General features: G+C 38.9%; 1 protein-coding gene across 1 annotated transcript; it reads left to right on the forward strand.

The window, feature by feature from the left end:
- The first annotated feature begins 518 nt into the window (after positions 1 to 518).
- LOC105438491 (arrestin domain-containing protein 4-like) lies at positions 519 to 21777 on the forward strand. Its single transcript, XM_011666378.2, has 7 exons — positions 519 to 764; positions 13247 to 13366; positions 16741 to 16964; positions 18322 to 18504; positions 19249 to 19443; positions 20370 to 20511; positions 20901 to 21777. Exons 1-7 carry the CDS (start codon positions 638 to 640, stop codon positions 21584 to 21586), a joined length of 1677 nt encoding a protein of 558 aa, XP_011664680.2. The 5' UTR covers positions 519 to 637; the 3' UTR covers positions 21587 to 21777.
- Positions 21778 to 22880: the final 1103 nt, after the last annotated feature.

Raw genomic sequence — 22880 nt, forward strand, 5'->3', positions numbered from 1 at the left:
TGACACTGTCTTTCTGCAGTCACTCGCACCCATCACTCTCTGTTCTTCAGAGTCAGGTCACATACCCGTGGTGATTTCACGATTCATTGATAATGCTTGATAGGTTATATTCAACATTTATAGTATGATTCATGAAATGATATTGATGCTTACATGATGTGTTTATCATTTTTAGTGATGATAATTAACTGAATAAAAGTAAGAAGACATTTAATTGAACAGGAAAACCTAAAAAAAAAAAAATTGTATCATCTTTTCAAATCATTTAGAGATCAAGATGAATTTAGTTCTCATTCTAGTGTAAATTGATATGTATACCGAACACACATGCGATATTACTAATCACAGAGTAAATTGTGCACAACGAATGGGTACCTTTTCTGAAGCTGAAAACTAATAAACCAGAGGCAGTTATATAAAGCCTGAACTTATTAGACTATCACTTGATGGCGCACGCACGCTTTCTACAAACACGACACACACGCACACTCACACACACACGCGACTTCGGTTCATCCCATATCCCCTCAGGGATTCTCTCTCTCTCCCTCTCTATCCTCCTCTTCACCTCACTCGCTCTTCCGACCATGTCACCGAGTACCCACGACCACCACCACCACCATCACCCACTCCCACGATGAGCAGCAAGTTGGAGGTCTTCGACATCGTCTTCGAGAACAATGACGTCGACATCTTCAAACCAGGCGACGTCATTCAGGGATTCGTACTCGTCGTCCTCTCGGCGGAGAAAAAGCACATTCGAGGTGAGTCAAGTTATTTCCCAGGTTTCTTTTTATTAGGAGTAGCGTTATTCACGAACGGGATGATAACATTAACAGTCCTCTTCGTAGGGCTATGGAAGCACTCTCTACACCGGTAATATCTCGGGTAAATATTAACCCCTTCGACCGAACACACCCGTCGATATAATTGGAGAGTTCTTCCTGGACGTGATGGAATTATCAACTTCACCATCCATCCATCCTCGTCCGTGGAATGCATCACATTGGCGATGTTAGTCGGGAGACCACGAAAATCCATCTCCGTTAAAGGGAAAGGTTAAGTAAATCAATAAATGTCGTACCACAAGAAGGTGCATCTCTAGTTGTCGCAATGACACTATTTTGATTAAAACTGGCACTTACAGTTATTCTTAATCGTTGGTCATATTTTTCTAAAGCAATCATAATGAAGTGTTGTTTGGCCAGCAAAATACAAACGGTATTATTCATCAATATAACGAATGGTGTCAATATTATCATAAACTATGGTAGACCCGGCATTCTCATTATCATTGTTTAATTGGCTCACTTTATTAATCTGCTATTTACTTCGCAAATCTAAGTCACACTATGGAAGATTTCATATATTTCTGTAAGCAATGCCAGACGTTCTGAGGGAAATTTGTAAGATTCCTTTACTTTTTCGCTATAGCCAGAAATGAAGATATTATCAACATTATCGAACCCACAATCACATCAATCGAAATTTGATATTATACTCCGGAAAAAAATATTGTTGAGAGTAACCAGATAATCGGAGTAAGGATCGAGAATGAATATTAATATTCAAAGCTCTAAACAAAATCTTCAATAAAATGATCGTTGGAGTAAAACTCAAAGGGATTCTACACTTTTTTGACCATCGCTATATTGTGATATACATAGTATGGGATTATTTACTAGTATTACTAGTAAATAATCCCAACTACTTTGTCGATATGTATTCCTCTAAGCTGAATGATATTCTTAAAGTAAGATAATATGTGTGATACTGTCTTGTTTAACATTTTCTTTGTTTAAACATAAAATAAGACTTTTAACCGTTTTCATCTCTGCTTTTGAGGCAAGAGAAGCACAGGTGATTTCCAATAAGAAAAAAGTTCAAGGACAGCCTACAATATCAATATTTTAGTAGTGTAACGCAAACAGCCAGGATAATAATGTTGTAACAGGATAATATGCTCTCTTTGTTCTACTGTTCTGTCGACATCAGACGTGATTCTACGAAATGTTGTATTATTGTGTCCTATAGGCAAAAACATAAAAACGAAATGTAGTAGATATGTTAGAGTGGGCTCTTTGAATATAATTTTTCCAAATAATCAAAACGAACATTTTTCTTCAAATATACACTAGTTTCGTCACAAATACTTATTATAATTATAGAGCTAGCAGATTAAACTTGGCCCTTTTTCATATATTTAACAGTTATTGTAGCTTGTGTAATATTGATAACAAGTTCTCTGGAACAAGGCCTTGGTCACGTCAAGCTGTCAACCATCAATCTACAACTCAATGCTTAGATAAAATTGCATGACATTACCGTCACTTGCGGGAAGTCTTCAGGTTATTTTGATATAAGTCTAGAGCCCGTGCGAAATCCATTTTTAATTGATTGTCCAGCGTTATGAAAGCAATTATAATTTCACGCATCAGGGGAGCTCGCTTTCAACCAAACGAATCCTTTACGCCATTCTTGTCATGCGGTTGGTCACTTATTTGCAGAAGAAACTTTTGGGATTGAAATTATGCAAATATTCGAGGTTAGTTTCAGTGCCTGATGGTATTATATTGTTCATGTTGTTGTCCTGGTCAACGTAGTAGGCCTATATATATTTTCATTCACCGATGTATGAACTTACTGTGTTCGCATTGCTTTGCTGAGGATTGAAACATGCCAAGTGACCCTCTTGAAAAACACACTGTGTAATTCACACGTCATACTACTAAGGGACAGTGTGTTCTCCCATTAAGGCTACATACAGGGACACGCCGTGTTCGCACTAACGTCGTTCTAAATGGACAAGCTTAGTTCACACTCACAGTCATGATACTGACTTTGGCACACGAAAATAATTTGTCCTTTTGCCACTGATACACCCCACACTGGGTAAACGATGTGTACAATGTGACCTGCATGTCCACACCATTGTTAGACCGTGTTAGACACACCGTGTTAACGTTGCTTCATAGTGTTTTACAATGTGGAACATAACGCTCTCTTTTATCGATATTGCATACACATTGCTTTTTTTTTTTACTGTGGACAACCATACTCCTGTTTCATTGTTCCACACTATGACCACACTATGACCACACAACTCTAGAGCACTGCATGTGCTTATTATAGACGACATGTCTGCTGATTAAATTTCTAGCCCTCTGGTCACGCAGTGGTCATCAAAAGGCACAACCAGAAGAAAATGGAATGTTTTGTCAATTAAATATGGACGTGTGGTGGCCGCATAATAGTTCATTAAAGATAGGTGAGTTCTGGTCATCCGATTGTATTGTGAAAGAAAAGATGTGGAATGGAAGAGAAAAAGTTGATCATGTAGCATATAAGTATTGGTGTGTACTGCAAAGTTCTTGAGTCATCAAAATCATAATAAATTTGGCCCATGCAGTCTTGGTAAAGTAACAAGCACTGTACACAGAAAGATGTACATGGGACTACACAAATGGTGTCGGGGCTACTAACCTTGATTTCCTAATCTTGCTATGCTCATTACTCAGCCAGTATACATTTTCTACCAAAATTGTTTGGCAAATGACATTTATTTGTAATCTTGAACATTCAGTGTAAGTTTCGTTTGATTCTGTGAGAATTCTTCCTTTTTTTTTAAACCAAAACCTACCTTTATCTTCAACTTTATTGTAAATCCAATTGTTCAGGTTTCGAATCTCAGTCCGGCCTTCCGTCCTTTGGGAAGATATTAAACCACATTTACCACTCTCTACCCATGTATTAAATGGCTACCCGGTAAGATGGGAAAGCCACTGCAGTTTGCTCACCATTGTGAGCTCCTGACTAGGATGTACTCCAATGAGGGGAGAATGTGCGTACTTTGTGCGTGGGCAACCGTGAGTACGATGACCGGGTTAATTACAAAGGCTTGGAAACATCGTCGATGGATTAAAGCGCTATAAAACCCAGAATATCATTATGGTTATTAATTTAATGGATTAAAGGGATATTTTGGGCAATCGCATCAATCCTATTAGTAGGCATATTATAGGGAAATAGACTGTTCGTAGGCTGGACGTTATTAGAGATGTGGTCGCAAAACAGTTCATATTTAAAAATTGACCTATGGGACATTAATAACGACTTCATTTACGAGGTGTAAAACCAGATATAAATGTGTATAGGCCTATTAGGGGTGCATTATTGCTTTAGATGTATACAGACATAACGTTATAAATGTCACAGCTTGGATAATCAGAAATAAATTGGCTATTTAAAATGATGGATTATTCATCTCAATAATTATCATTCCGGTCAGTAGATGTTCATGACAGTATAATCATACGAGATAGAAAATGAAAAATGACTATACGATAACTATCTCGTTATGTGATACAAGTAGAACGCGGTAGCAATATCAGTACATTTTTTTTTATAAAGAAAAGGTTTTGTTCTCTAAACATTTTAATTTGATGGTTAGGAAGGCCTCAATTGTTAAACGTCCTATAACATGTATGTATACAATATATAAGTCCATCCGTCTGCAAAGGATCGCATTTACCCCTAGCGAAGGAATTTATCTCCCAACACCTCTATTAAAAACAGACAAACTGTTTCTCTCTTATGCTCTTCTTCCGTCAAATGCGTGGTATATTAGAGCACACAGAGGCGGTCTTACTCTTAAAATGTAATGCGAATTAACTGCCGACCTTTACCTAATGCAATTACATTTTCACCTCACCTTTCCCCTTTATTTCCACTTCATTTGAAGTCATTTATAGATTCTTGATTTTTTACTAGAATATTGTTTCTCCAAATTGATCAATCGTTTGTGTCTCGTCAATTAATATGTGCATTTTAATAAGTTAGATGTTCAAGAAAGGAATACCCTTTCTACGAATAACATGTTTAAAGTTTTAATCAAATTATTGAGGCCCTGCTTGTGAAAAAGCACAGTAAGTTCCATTGAATTTTGTGATATTGTTCTTGATTACCAGAACTCCAGATTATTCTATGTCTATTCTTTTGTTTACAATTGGGGAATAAATCATACAATTACTGACACCCACGTCACGTAGTAACGTCACTTAATGGTGATTATTGTTATTAAAGCTCCGCACGAAAAGAATTAGGCCTTGTTGAGAAAAAAAACACCGCTAACGTCTGCTGCAAGCGATCGATTGCTTCAATTTGAATGACAGTCAATTGCACTAGAAGATGCAGTAATTGTTCTTAATGTGGTTTTAATCATTCTACAGTGGTATGATCTCTAGCGCAGTCGTGGTTATTGGATACAGGGGTAGATCCAGGCTTTGATAAAGAAAATGGGGGCACACTCCATCAAATTACTAAAGGGAGATAATACCAGAGTTGTTGTGCAGCACATGCTTCGTGTACACTGCACCGCGGTCAATACCCACCACTTAACCGACGTCCGAACTTCAACCTTGGACCTGACGTGCACCTAACAGTAACCGTTACCCAAATTAACCCCTGAACCAAATTGCAACCCTAACCATTTGTTCTCTGACGACCGAAATCCCGGGACATTAATCGAAGAATCGAGGTCGGAAATTTGAAAAAGGGTCGCATATTTTTCTTTTGTGTACTTAAGCTATGCCGCATTTGTTTCAAGAAAGGAGCACCGGACGGTTGTGACACCCACCCACCCCCCCCCCCCCTCTCCATTCCTTAATCCGCCAGTCACATGATTGGCTCTGCTTGAAAGTGTGATGCTTTTCTAACAATTTAGTTTAGCATTTATTAACCTTCACGTTATAGTTTAGTGTCTGAATTTAAAGACTAATACGACAAATTGATTAACTATGGTGTACGCTTTTCTCATTTGCTAGATCTCCCACGATACACTAATTCACACATTACTTCTCGTGAAGACCTTACATCTACGGTAGATCTGAACTTAGTCCTATTTCTTGCTCGAGTGAAGGGGAAGGGTTATGTCCCGACGTTCAGTCCGGCGACAATCGCTATGGACTTTATTTCGACATACGTACAATACATGGTCAGGCTTACGGTTGCAATTGTGTTAAAAGGTATAGACCAGTTCTGGTCATGCGATTGCATTGTGAAAGAAACGTTGTGGAATCGATCAGAAAAGGTTGATCATCTAGCATATAAGTAATTGGTGTGTACTGCAAGGTTCTGGAATCATCAAAATGATAAGAAATTTGGCCCAGCCTTGGTAAAGTTACAAGCACTGTACACAGAAAGATGCATATGGGACTACCCTATATTTCTCCAGTCCGTATAGATATAATAATTTACCAAATATATCAATTAGTAGGTGGTTTCCCGGCAAAATTGGTATCGTCACGTATTAGTCAAAACATATTCTTTCACATGATTGGTAATAAGAGCTTTCATTTTCATTTTTTGAGAGGGGGATGTTTCCCAAACTGATCTTTAGTCTTTACCATTAATGTTAGGTTTAGAATTGTTGTAAAGATGTAGTATTTTGTCCTTGTTTACAGTTATAAAGATTAAGTTAAAAATTCGGGTATTATAATGATACTTACCGTAGAGCAACATTCGCCAGAGCATGTGTGTCGTACAACTAGAATGGTGCATCATTTTGTAGATGATGAACAAGAAAATAGTATTAATATCCCAAGCACGAACCAATGCCGATAATATTACAACATCACCAACATTCTAAATGGGGTCTTATGATTCAACTGAATGTTAATGAGTGTACATTATAAAATTGTATTCCATACATGTTACTGTTATCCCGACTCGAATTCGTCTGGAATGACGAGTTGGAGACGGAATGGCAAACGGCAAGAATGCAGAAACATAACGGATGCAAATCAATCCAAACAGCATAAATGAACTAGGCCTATATTTATATATATGAGTTTTGTTTATTTGTTTGTTGCCCTAACAAAAGCCAACAGATATTCCTACTGTCTATAATAAAAGAACAGGTGAACCTGCTCAATACACTTCTCCCCCCTCCCCCTCCCCAAGTCCATTGCCTATCCATACTCTCACCACAAATAAACCGACCGATCTATAGTCGTAACAAAATGCATGTTCGCGAAGTATAGAGAGAAATCAATTGCTGAATACAATTCATCTCCGCAACGAGATAAATTGATATCCATAAAGGTATATTGGATTGTATCTTGGCCACGTGACCTTTTAGGTTTCATCCACTGTAATAGGCAAGGATATGTTCGGATTTATCTCCAAGTATACACAGCCTCTTAGCAGTGTATGCTAGCCATGTAGATATTTCTTGATTTCTATACGTGCTTACGCTTTCTATATTTCTGTTATTTGGAAGAGACTGCCAGACAATATTCAGCAGTTGTTCTTTTTTTCTCATATATCTGTTGCACGTTCTTTGATTCTTATTTGGGGACATGTTTTCATTCTGCTGTCCTTTCGTTTCGTATATTAATGTCTGATTTCTCTATTTCCTCTTTGGAACACTTTTGCCTCTATTTATTTTCAAAAGGCTTGCTCAAATTCATAGCACGTATGGCAAATCGCGTGAGCCTTTGCCATTAAAACTATATGGGAGTCTTGTTATACACCCCCATCTCCAGAATCCGTAATGGGTGTTAGGGATGTGGTGTATTAAATTATCGTTAGATAGAAGATGAAAATTCCCTTAGTAAAATCCACCCCTAGTAGGTCATTATAAGGAAATTGAAATATATTATATTGCCATGTAACATTCTTTTGATGTAATATAAATATTATTATCATTTTTACAGGAAATATCTATTCGAGATATTCATGATATATTTTTAGTTGTTTAGACTTAACTGACACTTGAAATACTGTGTTTTAAGATGAGGACTATCCTATTACAAAAGTTTTTTTGGTACTAGCGCATATTTTATTGTAATCGTCACGCTGGTTTTGATTCCATGTTCCTTGTAGAAGAAAAAATGACTTATTGGATAAATAAATAAATGCATATGTCACCGGTTGTAAGACGTGCTAACGATTACACTAAAAATAAACTGATCTTTTCTCAGCTTCTAATTGTCCTCTGTTGCAATCCACATAACCACCGGAGGTAAGAGTATGAAAGGGTGTCCGTAGGTCATTCCGAGCCAAATCAAAACACAATTAGGAAATCACACCGTGCTCGTCACTCGAAATAAGACAAACGAACATCCAATCAGTATTGATTTCCAATTACGATTAATGTTTACTTAGATTTATCTTTCGCATGTAAAATGGATTACTCAATTGATGCCCGCCTAGAAGGGGTATATTAAATTCAATGATAGGAGCACTGCATCAATATAGGTGTCGCCGTGTAATTCAATAAAGGAGTCACTTTGTTAAGACTTGGATTGAGTCGGCCCTGGGTAAATAGCCTATGCATGTGCCAGGGCATAATTCCTTGAGAAAGTAGCTACCTGAGATTAAAGGGGAGAGCCTATATAGACAGCCCGGGCTCTAATGATAGAAACAGACTCGAGCTAATAATTAGTTAATGAATGAATTATAGATGCGGGTATGGGTAGAACGGTGTACATGTAGAATTATGGCATTGATAATTTATAGGTTAATGAATTATATTATCGTTAGATGTTTTTAAAGCCTTCTGTCGTGGTGTTATTTCCAGGAACTCAAAGCGCGGTGAAAGTTTATAAAATTAAAAGATACAGGTTTAATTAATACATTGATAGATAGATAGATAGATAGATAGATAGATAGATAGATAGATGAATAGATGTCTGGTGATGTTTGGTGGATAGCATGCCTGACATGTTAAGGCCAATAAGACTATAAAGAAGTAGAAACTATACGATAGATCGACAGTAATATATGGCTTGTTGCATAGTTAGATAGACAAATACGATAAATAAATGAATAATTATTGATACGGGGAGAGAAAAAGAGAGGGGTGGGATGGAGAGAGAAAGAGAGAGGATGAGAGAAAATGAGAGAGAGAGAGAGACAGTGAGAGAGAGAGAGGGAGAGAGAGAGACAGAGAGAGAGACACAGAGAGAGAGAGAGAGAGAGAGAGAGAGAGAGAGCAGATTATGATGCAGCAAATTCTCCCGGCTTATAATTTGGTGGATGTCATGTCACACCTATTCCGATACACTTACAGGAGTATCTTTAATAACAAAATAATAAACAAAGTTGTCGAATACGAAAGGGGGCGGGGTTTGCATTGTGATCCCCTTACCATTCACCTTTCACTACGCCGCTGCCCGTCCCTCTCGGGGGCATCTTCAAATTTGAACAGCACCACTATTATGGCCGAGTGAAGTGGGGGAAAGTGTTTAGAATGGCTTATGGGTGTCCGGGTCTTATTTTGTCAGCTTTCTCTCGGCTTACCCTCCGAGGTTCGAGGGACTTCGGCCGTGATAAGGAATTTCTTTTAAAACACTTGATCGAGGGGGAGCAGCGAATAATGACGCAGAGTCTCTCTTTTTATGACCAGTCGTAAGATTGGCGTTTTGTCGCAACTCATCGAAGTCGCGTTTAAATAAAGTGCGGAGGATGTTATATACATCAGCAGATGTATAAAAGGAGAGGTATGAAAAGAAATGAGGAAAGGAGAGGATACAGATGGGAGTATTAATTGGAAATGAAAGAGGAGCAGTTTACAAGAAACCGTCATAAGATAACAGGAATGTAAACAGGGAAAATGAAATAAAGTAGATTGTTAGGGGATCCTGATATTTTACAACAGTCAAGTTGTCGTCTTTGCTGTTCGATTACAAAAATACAAGTAGGTCTCTCTATATACCATGAATGTTTATTCTTATTTGTATAATATCGTCAGTTTTCTTTTGAAAGATTCATAAATGCCGATTGCACATTGACTTGTGCAAATTACCCTCTTAATCAGCTGTCTGAACATGACGACCGGTACGGAGATACAACGTGTACATGGTGGTGTAGTAGAATCAATTTAGAAAGAGGAGAGAAAGAGCGAGAGAGAGAGAGAACGCAAGAGAGAGGGGCGACAGAGACACAGACAGACAGACACAGACATAGAGAGAGGGGCATACAGACAGACAGAACCGAAGGAAGCATTTTGTTAAAAGAGAATATAGTATTACAAGGTACAAAGCTCCAAAGCTCATCCGGTCATATCTGCTTCCTCTCGATGACCGAGTAAAGTTGCAAGCAGAACTTCCTTACCCGAAGGCATACACCATCCATATCAGAAATGTAATTTGCAAAATTGATAATAAAAATTCTTGCTGTCAAGTAGCTGTTGACTTTCGAAGGATCCATTTCAGCCCCCATTGAGAAACTACTTTGCCCCGAATGTGGCGTTTTCATTTACAAACTCCCCGTCGGGACCTTAACCTAGATATTTAGACCCAGAAGGGCGTTAACTCCGTGTTAAAGTATCAGTTAACACCCTTCTGGCTCTCAACATTCGTTGTACAGTTCACCTTGTAAGACTAGTGACCCATCGAGGAATAGGAAGCCAGAATCTTTCGTCTCTTTTATCTTCAGGCTGACGACATTGATATTTCTTTTATATTTAAATTCGTCAGACAAAATACATGTATGCATCGCATGCAATGATGTTGTACGAATGAAATTATATCCCCGTTGCACATGGTGGATTCATTACAAAGTGTATACCCATGTTGATTTGAAGAAGAAGACATCCCACTATGCCCATAGACATTTCGGGGAACACAGAGAATGGAGACTATTGTGACAACGTCCAAGATGCTCTGTTTATAGATGCCTATGTCATTATGCACTTATGTACAAATGTATTACTTGAGTATGTTGATGATATGGAAACACAAATGAAAGATGAATTGAAGAATTGAAAATCGGAGATGCTTTGCAATATAGAAAAATCCACGATTTCTCTTCAATTGATCAATTGAAATTGAATGGTAAACAAAGTCCGTTATCATACACAGATTAGGAGTATGTTCAGTGTAACTTAATTTGTGTAAACGATATGAATTAATTGGTAGAATTATAAAATACAACAATATCTATAGCAATCACTGATCTGTGTGGATTACGCGGATATTAAGTTATTTCCTTGAAAAAGGCATTTGATCTATAAAGATTCTCTTTACCCTGGTGTATAAATGGGTACCCAAGATAGGATTCGAACGTCTCTGTTTTTAATGTGAGCATTAAGTGTGGAATTTTAATGGAATTCAATGATTGGACAATTGGAATTATTGGACGATTTATTTAATAACATTTCAAACACACATCTGACCGGCATTATTGGATGTGTTTTAGCGGTGTAAAGGAACGAAAACACTATCATTATTTCTACTTTAACGTACATTGACCTACCAATTCCCTGGGTGGGTGGATCATCGAGGGTTAAATAGATCGTAAAAAATGAGAACAACTCCTGCGGCCAGGCGTGATGAAGCTCATCTTAGAGATAGGTCATTAGGCCAACGTCTTGGAGAGGGAGAGAGTGAATGAGTGTGTGTGTGTGTGTGTGTGTGTGTGTGTGTGTGTGTGTGCGTGGGTGTGTATGTGTGTGTGAGAGAGAGAGATAGAGAGAGAGAGAGAGAGAGAGAGAGAAGGGAGAGAGAGAGAAAGACAGACAGACAGCAAGAGACAGAGGGAGACATATAGAGACAGACACAGATAAAGAGACAGAAAGACAGATAGATATACGGACAGACAGACAGACAGAGAAGGGGGAGGGAGAGGAGAATGATTGGGAAGGGAATTAAGAGAGAAGGGAGAGAAAGGGCGTGAGAGGAGGGATGGGGGACATCGGCCCGTGCCCCCCCCCCCCCCCCAAAAAAAGAAGAAAATCCCAGGTTTTCCGACCCAATCGGCACACATTAAAGTGCATAATGAAGTAATTCTTCCCCGAATTTTCGGAGTTGTACTTTTTTTTAATACAAAAAGACCTCGATCCGCCCCTGTGTGGGATATTGTGTAATAAACACTGATACAGAAAATGTCCCCACCATCCAGCCCCCCCCCCCCCCCCCTACTGTCGCGGCTTGCATGATGGATCGGTAAGGCAGGTGAGAAGGTGCGCTAAACATAGCTTTTTTCACGGGAATACATCACCATTAATCATCATCTCCCTCAGACTCAGATTCTGAACTAAACTACTGTATAGAGGTTGCTACGTGTCGGTCGAGGGTGGTGCTTAGGGGAATCGGTAGATCAGTTTTAAGTGAACGAGTGGAGGGGGTTTCATTAAAATCTGTCGAAATGTTGTTACGTTCCCCTTTTACCTTCCTCGACACGGCATACTCACACACCCTGCGACAATACCCCTACTTTTCGTAAATTAAATTCCGATGCGTTGGAAATCGAGCCAGAAATACCAAGCTACCTTTTCAAAATAGACATAAGATTCTTTAGAAATGTACTCAAAGTCAACATAAACAAAATGTATGTTGTAGCACAATGGCCAATTAATACTCACGAAAATGTATGTTTCATGATGTCAGGTTAATACATCATTAAATTTTGACCAATTATTTGGTTTATTTGTTTTCCAAAAAATAAATGATCTGCTTGTGCTTTATTTTTTCTTCTTATTGTTGCTGTTCATACATTTCAGTAACATCGATTGGAAATACAATATTTGGATGGAAATAACATTGGACATAAAATAAATACATACTCCATTGACATTCCAATGCAGTAGTGCACTCGCATTATCAGATAAAAATCTCATTAATTCTTAATGTTGTATGCACTCGCAGGGATTTGATTTCAATCGAACTATGATTGAGGCTTTGTTAGACATGATTGTTCAATCCGTTTGCCTGTGAATTGCAAATTGATTGATACTCCGTGGATTGTCAATTTAATGAATCCATGGCCGTCCAGTAAATTTTATTTATTTCGCGCATGTAATAGGTTGGTCCACTGATATGATTGGAATTGTCTATAAATGAAATGAGCTGAAGAAGCGCGAATCGTTGTGGATTTTCATAGTTGCATTGAACTCAACGATAGGTGATAGAAGGGGTATCGCCGAGGATGGGGTAATAGGCGTGGTGGTGGTGAGGGTGGGTGTGGTGATGGTGGTGTTGGTGATGGTAGTGGTGGTGGTGGGGCGGGGTAGATGAACTTATATGAAGTTATATTTTGATGCAAAAATGAACGTGTTTGGCATATACCTTTGCACACACAAAAAAGTTATTCATGCTTTCGTGCCCATTTGACAAGAAAAAGCTGATCAACTTGCTATTAATTTTGTTGTCGTGGTTCATTACTAATTCTTTGATGAATACAATTTTGTATAACAAATGTCATTATTTCGTGTGTTGACCTTTGACCTTTTGTTCTTTGCCAGGTATTCGAGTGAAGTTCAAAGGAAAGACTAAGACGGAATGGAGGAACTTTCACGATGATGGAGAAGACTTCTTATGGAAAGAAGTTTTATTCAAACACACTGCTCTTGTCTTTGGTGAAGGTATTTTCACATATTCTTTTTTTTTTACATTTCAGTTACATTAATTCTTCAAAATAACAATGTACATATGAACATAGGGTTTTTTGGTAAAGAGGTGGATACTGAACTTCTGTCCCCACTCACCCATAAAAAGAAATACTTATACACGCATGTTATTTGTGTGCGAGCGCGATCGGAATCTATTTCCTTGTTTTAAACACCAGAACATGTAATTTCTGCTAGTGAAGCCTCCCACCCCCTCCCCCCCCCCCCACAATTTTTTTTTTTTTTTTTAAATCGTCACAATAATTTGGTATTTGTTTGATTGATTGTTTCTTGCCTTTTTTAAAGTATGCTTTCTTTCCGGGGCCTGTAGATTTATGGTTAACTACGCATTTAGGTCTATGGTGGAAGATATGTTTTTCTCTTTAAAAAATAAATATAAATATACAAGATCCCTTCAAACCACTATTTTAACTGAATAATTTCAACAAAATTTTAAGCAAACTCGAATTCATTCTCGTGACGAACATTGCATTCACTTGTTAAATTCAAGTCTGATAATGGTGTTTCATGAATTATTAATGTTGTATTCAATTGAAATTGGGTAGAATTGTCACTTTGTATTTTCTGGTTGCCCCCTTTAAGTTAATCAAGCTAATTCTTCGTCTCACTGACTGATCATATTAACACGTGCACAACCCTCGCTCTAATGGAAACCAGTCTTGTCAATTCAGACCACTTTCCAAGATGCCCTCATATTTCAAATGAGAATGGAAATAAGATCTCTTTAGCTTGTCGAGGCTGAATGGCTAAAATCTGTCGCAGATGTAAGCTTATAAAAAAAGACATTCTCATATTCTGCCTTGAAATACAGACAGAACTATCCGTGACTGAAAATACATACTAGTCTAAACTTGTCTGAATTGAGAGACTACAATACTTCAACACTAGCTGTTTGGGACACTCATCCAGTAGGTGGTCGTGGCCTAAGTTCAGACGTTAAGATTTATGTTCATTTCGTAGTTGCTGAATGCAACTCATTTTATCCGATATCAGCACATGCTCTCTTTCTCTATTCTATATTTCTTGGCTTTTTACGAAACCATTGAAGTATTTTATGCATTTACCCGGACTTGCATAATTATTATTTTAATTTTTATTCTAGGACACAAATATAACGCGTCGTATTAACGGTATTTCATAAAAATCTAGTAGAGTACTAGGGACAGAGACTAGTCTTGTTGGGCTAGATGACACATAATCAGGGAAGCTGCTTATTCCATTCTTTGCTCAGTTCTTGAGCCCCTCTAGGAGTGAAATTGCAAATATATTAAGCCGATTCCACCGCGGGTCATAACGCCTGTTATTCGTTTATAAATATCCCCGATATTTCAATTTCTTAGAAGTACGCCTACGTATGGGACTACACGTATATACAGTGATGTATACGTGAGATAGAAGAAAGATGATATTATCAGGGAGTTGTAATGTTGTCATCAGAGACAGCAAATATGCATAGATGCTTATTCCTTCGCCATTATGCAGAATGTTTTTACGATCAATGTGATAAGCATAAAAAACTAAGCGTGAAAGTAAAGAATAAACCGGAGAGAGGGAGAGAGGTGGGAGGGTATAAACGAGGGGGAGAAAGAGAAAGAGGGATGGGGGTATTGTGTTCAATATAGTGGTTCTGCAATCACCTATTAATAAATCTCAATCCGAAGGTTGAGGGTTCGAATCCCAGCCGCGGCTATTGGCTAGTGAAATCCTTGCTTCTGATTGGTTATCAGCAGATTTGTCCCTAATTTTTGTAATTTATCATTGGAAAAGGTCTTTGTGAAACAGGTCCCAGATGTTAAGACTGATAGACCTACGTCTACCGTAGATATGAACACATCAATATTTCCCCGATCGGTCCTAAATTTGTTACTCCCTTTTATTTTCATCACGAAATTGTTTCACAATAAAGTCGTACATGTCATTAACAGTCATCATTAGTATCATTATTATCATCAACATCGTCAACATCACCTGCCTCCTCCTCAGCGTTAACGCTGTTTTGTTTTAGATGTCTTTTCAATACAATCATTTCGCACATAACGTTTAGAATTATTAGAAAGATTTGTTTAAATCTATTTTTGCGTTAGTGATTGAAGAATTGAGAATTGGGGGATTCAATCATGACTTAACTTATTTATACGCCCACTCGACGTTTTCCTCATACAAATACACGAACCATCAGAGAGTGCATCGATTTGCCCTCTGTCGTGGGAAACGTTCGATGTCCGGCCAAAGCGTTTGTTCGTTACACCTGAACAACCAATTCCATCAATCAAGCCGTAATTGTTTTCTCGCTTCATTGGGGTCTAAAAGTCATGAAGAAATATTCCCGAATTATACAAAGAGTGGGTAGGAGATAGACAAAGCAACGCCATGCAGCATACATTTTCCGTACCATTTAATTTAAAGGAAGCGTCTACCATTTGAAGAGACATCAACAAGAAATGTGCTCGAACCACTACAATGAGCAACCAAATCTGTAAAAAAAAAAAACTATCACAAAATTTGCGAGAAAACATGATTTGCAATCGTAACTTAATCTACAAAAATAGTTAACCCCTGCGCAACAGTTTCACTTTAAAAAAAAAAACGTCGATCTTCAAAACCAGTGGAAGGTGGTATGTTTCTATCAATATATTTTATCTTTAAATTTACCTTGGGAAGCTTAAGGCTATACCTGGAAAGTCAAATAAAGAACAACCTACCACCATTTTGAATTTTTATAATGCAGAATTCAAGATACTTTTTTTTCGTGGGTACCACGGACCTGGTGGAAGCGTTCAGAAGATGAAAAGTAGCCCATTTAGTAATCACTAGTTGTATAGGGAAAGAAAGAAGAGAAAACTTAAGGGAAAGGAGAAAAGCAAGGTGAAAAGAAGACGATACGACCCAGTGGTGTAGGCTGTGGCGTGAGTCTACCCACTGACAATGCACTTTCATCATTGGAGAAGAGATGGGGAGGGGGGGGGGGCACCGGTCTTGCTCGGGAAATAGAATAGGATTTTACAAGGCTTCTGATTAAGGGGTTGGGGTCCTATCACCCCTCTCTCTCTCTCTCTCTCCAACTCTCTCTCTCTCTCTCTCTCTCTCTCTCTTTCTCTCATTATTTCCCTTTCCCTTCCTCGTTCCCTCTTTTTTTCTTCCTTTTTGTGTTGCAATTCGGTTAGAGGACCCCTTCCTTCACCCTCACCCTCTTGGATGACCTTTACTCTATCTAATTTACTGGTACCCCCCCCCCCCCTCCCCCTATACTGACTGGATCCTTGCTATACCACCATCATAACCATGGCACCTAAACCCCATTTATTTCTTCTCCTCTTTTTACCCCCCAGATGATGCGTGTGATCGCAGCTACATCCTTCCAGCCGGGGAGCACAAGTTCCCCTTCCGCTTCCGTCTACCTCTTGGCCTCCCTCCGGAGCTCTACTGCAAGTTCGCTCAGGTCTCTTACATGGTGAAAGCAGTCATCGACCGTCCTCGAAAGTACGACCACTCGGCCAAGAGAGCCTTCAGGATCAGACCCGTGGTCGACCTCAATATCATCCCTGAAGTCCTGGTGAGTAGCAGTGTGTCCTCAGTGAAGAGTTCGTTAAAGTCCCGCTGCACTACTTATAGCTATTCGCGCCCTCTATATAGCAAACAATGTCTAATCGGTGACCGTTGGTCCCCCATGATCCCCTTTTTCTTATTCTAATTGAGAACTAATTTGATGAGATAAACACCTGTCAGTGACCTTACAGGGAGGTCTAATCCCTCCTGGCTAAACTAGTGCAGATGGGCTTTAAAGAGTCATTAGCATGGGTTCTCATTTGGGAATTGGACACCATTCTGGTGATTACCTGATAACAGATTTTATCAATCACTAGAACTGGCAATCACGTTGACGACAAACGGGTCTCATGTAAGGTTCTGCAATGTCCATCAATAAGGAAACATCATCATCATCATACATGATCCCTACCCCGAAGACTCTCCGTGTGCGAGACTTGTGCACCCATTAATGGTTGTCCCATACCCGGTGTCAGCGAATTATGACATACTGCACATGGAAACTGCCGATATCCCTTTAAATGATTACCAAACTACCTACGACGAGCATGAGCGATAGGAGCAGAAAATAAGTCATACACCAAAGGCGCTCTGATAATATCGCATACTTTCCTTTTATCAAATAATTTTGTATCCTCGGATTTGAAAATTAAAAAAAAATAAAAGTCATGGGATGTCGATAAACCTGTACTTGTGAGATGGTTCGGTGAAACGAAACCCAGATTACCTATAATCGGTTGAACAGCCGGTGAGTTCGACAGAATCAGTCATACCCCAAAATGGCACTGCGATGACAAACACAATTTTATTTAATCAAAGCAGCTTGTATCATCGGATTGAGAAAAACGAAGAGGAAATTAAGCCCCTTTTTTGATATTATAATGATAAAATGTGTTCTTATTCTTTTAATCGCCAAATACTACTATAAGGTGTGCTTATATTACGCTCCATGTCCAACAAGAAGTACAGGGTCACACCCTAATAATTTTGAATTTTCATTGACGTACTATAGAAGACAAGTATCCATTATGCCTGATTATTTAAGTCTGGGACCGACCTTTAACGTCACCATCCAAAGACATATCGCAGATTCGAGTCGGGGTCCGTCCCAGTCAGTTTGTAGGCGAAGAAATAAAGCTGACCGAGTAGACTTACCGTTAGACCAACTCACACCTCCCTGCAAGGTTGGAAAAGTTTTCATTGAACAAACTAAAGGATAAATGTCACCATATCTATAGTAATAACATCACCGTCAATTTAATATTATAAAATCTGTTCAGATTTTGACCTCAAAATGTATGAAAGACCCTCAGTCTGAATTCATTCTTGACGTTTTGTTATATCATCTTCCTTTACAACGTCAGCATCCGATCGGTGATCAGCAGACGACGAACGAGGGATGCTTGTGCTGCGAGACTGGTCCGATCACGCTCGACGTCAACGTCAACAAGCGAGGTTTCGTGGTCGGCGAGTCCATGTGGGTCTCAGGCTGTCTCGACAACCAGAGCAACAGCGACGTGTCTGTCATCTCCTGCACCTTGACTCAGGTATGCCTGCTCTTTCAACGTCTGTATCTGTTCTGATACCGGCGATTGCTTTAATGTAAAAATGAATTATCATTCGCCAATGATTTCTTTTTCTTTTTCAAGAGGCATCAAAAGAAGATGCGTTTACCCCTATCCACACCCTATCCCAATCGATAGCCTATTTCGCTTTTGATCCGCCTTGTACGACCGATGGCCCTCCCCAACACTAGTGCCCTTTCAATGTCTTGATCAGTGCTACATCACTGTTTGAAAGAAAACAAAATCTGAATCGTTAAATAGGTGGTTAATGGATAGTATGAAATATTCATACTTTTTTCATCCAAAATATTATGTAATGCTTGAACTGTAACAAAGGATAATGTTACAAATTTGATCGCAAAGACTTATAACAAATCAACCTAAGGCAATTATAATAGCCTCATGTATCACCGTGTGAAACGTGGGATCATATTACAATAGCATGTTACATAATCCATAACTTGAGATCTGATGGAATTTAAAACATGCTCTTGAAAGTCTTATCGATCATGTTAACACATATTGATTTTGGCAAATGGGCGCTGTACTACTTACCAGCTTGGCTCTTTTTGTTCGTTTCTCTTTTCTTTATCAATCTCTATACTATCTCATCATTGTACATGCATACACCTGTAAGTCTAAATTTTCGAATTTATTTGTGATGTTATAATGATTTGGAATTTAAACTGATTTGATTTGAAATATATTTTCATTCGAACCTTCCAGACGTTGACATTCTTCGCCAAGTCGGGATGGCGAACAGACGACAAGCGCATCAGAGATGATATCGTGGAGATCGAAATCGAGGGGTGCCCGTCGTATCAGAAGAAGGCGATCGAACCCACGGCCTTCAGGGTTCCGCCCATCGTACCCTGCGCTTTCGAGACATGCCCTAATATCTTCCTCGAGTATTCACTTCAGGTCGGTCATTTACAGATTGAACTTTCCAAGTTTAAAAATTAAAAAAACAAAACAAAACAAAACATACAGATCCACAGTAAATGTTTTGAACTTTCATACTCCATCTTCTGCCTAAATTTCACAACATAATTTATTCTTATTATAATTGTACTCTCTGGTGGTAATGTCTTACACAGATTGGGTGAATGGATAATGAAAGAGTAATCAACTCCTTCCCGCTCACTTACATATGTTGTTGTTGCTTTTGTTTTAAAACAGATTAAACTGTGTCACATTTTAACCACTATACCTGTAATTGAATGATGAGAGACAAATCGCTAGTTCATTTTTAGCATTTTTGCACGTTGAGTATAGTATTTATATTAGCTTTCATATCATTTGTGATATTTGAAAAATGATTGACTACTTATCATGTTTATAGCAAGGATCAGCTTGAGTTGATTTGCCCATTTTTCCGCATTCATTAACCTAAATTAAAATAAACCAGGGGCTTATTTTATTAAAAGTAAAAGAATCATGTTGTATAGTATTTTTTTACTTTTGAGAGAGATAGTGGGATGAAAAAACTGTATTAAACAACCAAATACTTACAAAGAACGTGATCCTAACGACTTTCGAAAATCAACTTATGGGCCAATTCGATACCCTATTGTATTGCCTTGAGAAAGTATGTTCTGATTATGCAATACGTCATTTGCACTGTTCGCTAACTATTTTCTACCTTCGACACAACTTTCTATTGAAATTGACTTGAGGCTTTGAAATGATGTACATGATTGTATGAACGAAATAAATATTTGGAACTGCCTCGAAATATTTATCAAGAAACATGGCATAAACTTATAATATACGAGAAATCATTGTTTGTCAGAAATAAACCGATTAAAAATAAATGCTTCTTTTTCAATTCGGTCATATATCTACAGATTTCTGCAATAGTAGGGTTCGAGACTCCAGCGTGTTCATTGAGGTTACCTATATCCATTGGTACCATTGCCGCCCTCAACACCATCCGCAGACCATCGGTTAACATGGCCGTCACGCATCAGTCTGAACTCAAACGAATGGGTACGTGAGAAGTATCATAATTGTATACACGATTGTCACTATAAAGAATTCCCTTTACAAGAAAGGGGAAATGAGAAATGCTGAGATGGGATAGAATGAAATAGAATACATAGAAAGATAGATGGATAGAGTGATACACATTTACATAGATAGAGATATACATAGATCATACAGCAGGTTTACGGTTGCACCATGTGAGAGAGAGAGAGAGAGAGAGGGGGGTGGGGATTGGGGAGTCCTGAAAAGGACTGTTGTTAATCTTTTTTTCTTGAGTGTGTGTAGTCCTGAGAAAAAGACTAGATCATGTAGAAAGATGAATAATAAATAGAAAGATGTATGTGTTTTGTTTCAAATTGATTTTACTTCTTCCTTTTTTCGTTTATTGTCAGTGCCACCACCTCCATCATACGACATTGCCGTATCTGGCTTCAGAGAGGTAGAACCCGTTCAAAGCAACCCTTCAGCAACAAGAACAAATCCTGCGAGACTGTTTCCTGACTTACCCATCATATCCAACTATACCGCATCGGACAGCAACGTCCTACCGGTGTCTTGCAGTCCGCGGTCACCCTCAGGAAAAGGAAAGTACAGCACTTCCCCAACGTCAGAGAAAAACAGGCAACGTAAAACAACGTCGCCGGCTGCAGGGAACTTTGCGACGTTACCAAGTAACCCCTTACCGGCGTCATACAGCCCCATGTCGCCGACATCGAGAGCAATGTATGACACTCTGCCGTCGGCTAATGACAGACGAAGCGGTAAAAGTGCTCCGGTAATGGCCAACCCGGTAACAACGTCACCAGCCCACGTTATACCTCCGCTGAGCAGTCCGAGGTCTTCGACGCCGCGGTTGAGGTATGATTCGACGCCAACGTCGGAACGCGGCGAAAGCGCGTCGCTCCTCTCAAATAGAATGACAGCCCCTGACGCAAACACATATTACGATACGTCGTTGGGTTATGGACAGTTACCTCTTGCCGATCCTTGGCGAACACAGAATCAATTCATCCGGGATGATCCCCAAGATCAAAGTATGGCACGGACTCGGGGAAGAATTGCAGAAGCATTCGTGTGACGATGCATGATTATGACGTGGTATAGTGAGTGATATAGTGGCTCATTCACTTGACTCTCAATCCAAGAGTCTCCGCCTGGTACTAACGTCCTATGGCAAGACGTAAATCCACTTTTGGAATTCTCGACCTAGGTGTATATGGGTACCTTTGTGTAAATTACTGGGGTAATTAAAACAAATTGCAGGGCCCACTGGAAGAGGATAAAACCCTGGTTAAATAGAGTGGTGAAGTGTGACGTCATCAAAAATCTAATTTTAGAATTTCTCAATTTTTTCTTCATTTTCCGAAAGAGCATACAAAATAATGTCCAAATGTCGAAAACCAATTGAAAATGTTATGTATTGGCTGAGATATGACCATCTGAATAAATATATGTCCTATGGGAACTCAGTGTTACTGTATATGCTCTGGCCCCTAGTGGTTAGGAGCCAGAGCATATAACACTGAGCTCCTATGGGGAGTATATTTATTCAGATGGTCATATCTCAGCCAATACTTAACATTTTCAATTGGTTTTCGACATTTGGACATTATTTTGTATGCTCTTTCGGAAAATGAAGAAAAAATTGAGAAATTCTAAAATTAGATTTGTATGACGTCACAGCTTCTGTACTCTATAAGACCCGATTATAATAATTAGCGTGTAAATCTCAGGACGGTAATTCCCATTTGGGCACGGGGCGTCAATGTACTGACGTAGTACCGCGTCAGCGAATGACGCAGTCTTTAGTGTCCTATTTAATTGTAAAACTAGAGTTGGTCTCATTGACGCTGTCACCATTTCAGGATTAGGACGTGTGCCAGTGTCATCCATAATGCCTATGAATCTAGTATTATCAGTGCATTATTTTTTTGTTTTGTTTCTCCCTCTCTCTCTCTCTCTCTCTCTCTCTCTCTTTCTCTTTCTCTCTCTTTCTCTCTCTCTCTCCCTCTCTCTCTCTCTCTTGCTTCTCTCCTCCCGATTCTCGTATCTCTCTCTCTCTCTCTCTCTCTCTGTCTCTGCTCTCTGTCTGTCTCTGTTCTCTCTCTCTCTTTCTCTCTTTTCCATCTCAATCTCTTTCTCTCTTTTTCAGTATTTTCAATTGCCTTCCATTGCGTCAGATAATCTGACTCAAACTGTTTCGAGGGAGTTGCCAAGATTATTCTGGTGGACAGCGCTCATGGTAATCATCCAGGGGTAATTGTCCTGTTGACAGTTGTCTTGGGTAGTCATTCCATATTTTGTCTATTGGCGGTTTACTTAAATCGATTATTCCTATTTTGACGATGAGAAATGAAACTCTGTGCCATGTT

This window comes from Strongylocentrotus purpuratus, unplaced genomic scaffold (genome assembly GCF_000002235.5).
Source record: "Strongylocentrotus purpuratus isolate Spur 01 unplaced genomic scaffold, Spur_5.0 spur5_scaffold_9, whole genome shotgun sequence".
Lineage (NCBI taxonomy): Eukaryota > Metazoa > Echinodermata > Echinoidea > Camarodonta > Strongylocentrotidae > Strongylocentrotus > Strongylocentrotus purpuratus.

Bases quoted from the DNA above. Each gene is read 5' to 3' on its own strand.
- LOC105438491 (XM_011666378.2), top strand. From the start codon at position 638: ATGAGCAGCAAGTTGGAGGTCTTCGACATCGTCTTCGAGAACAATGAC. The intron at 16,965-18,321 runs GTGAGTAGCAGT...TTACAACGTCAG, and splicing joins ATATCATCCCTGAAGTCCTG to CATCCGATCGGTGATCAGCA. The intron at 19,444-20,369 runs GTCGGTCATTTA...ATATATCTACAG, and splicing joins TCCTCGAGTATTCACTTCAG to ATTTCTGCAATAGTAGGGTT.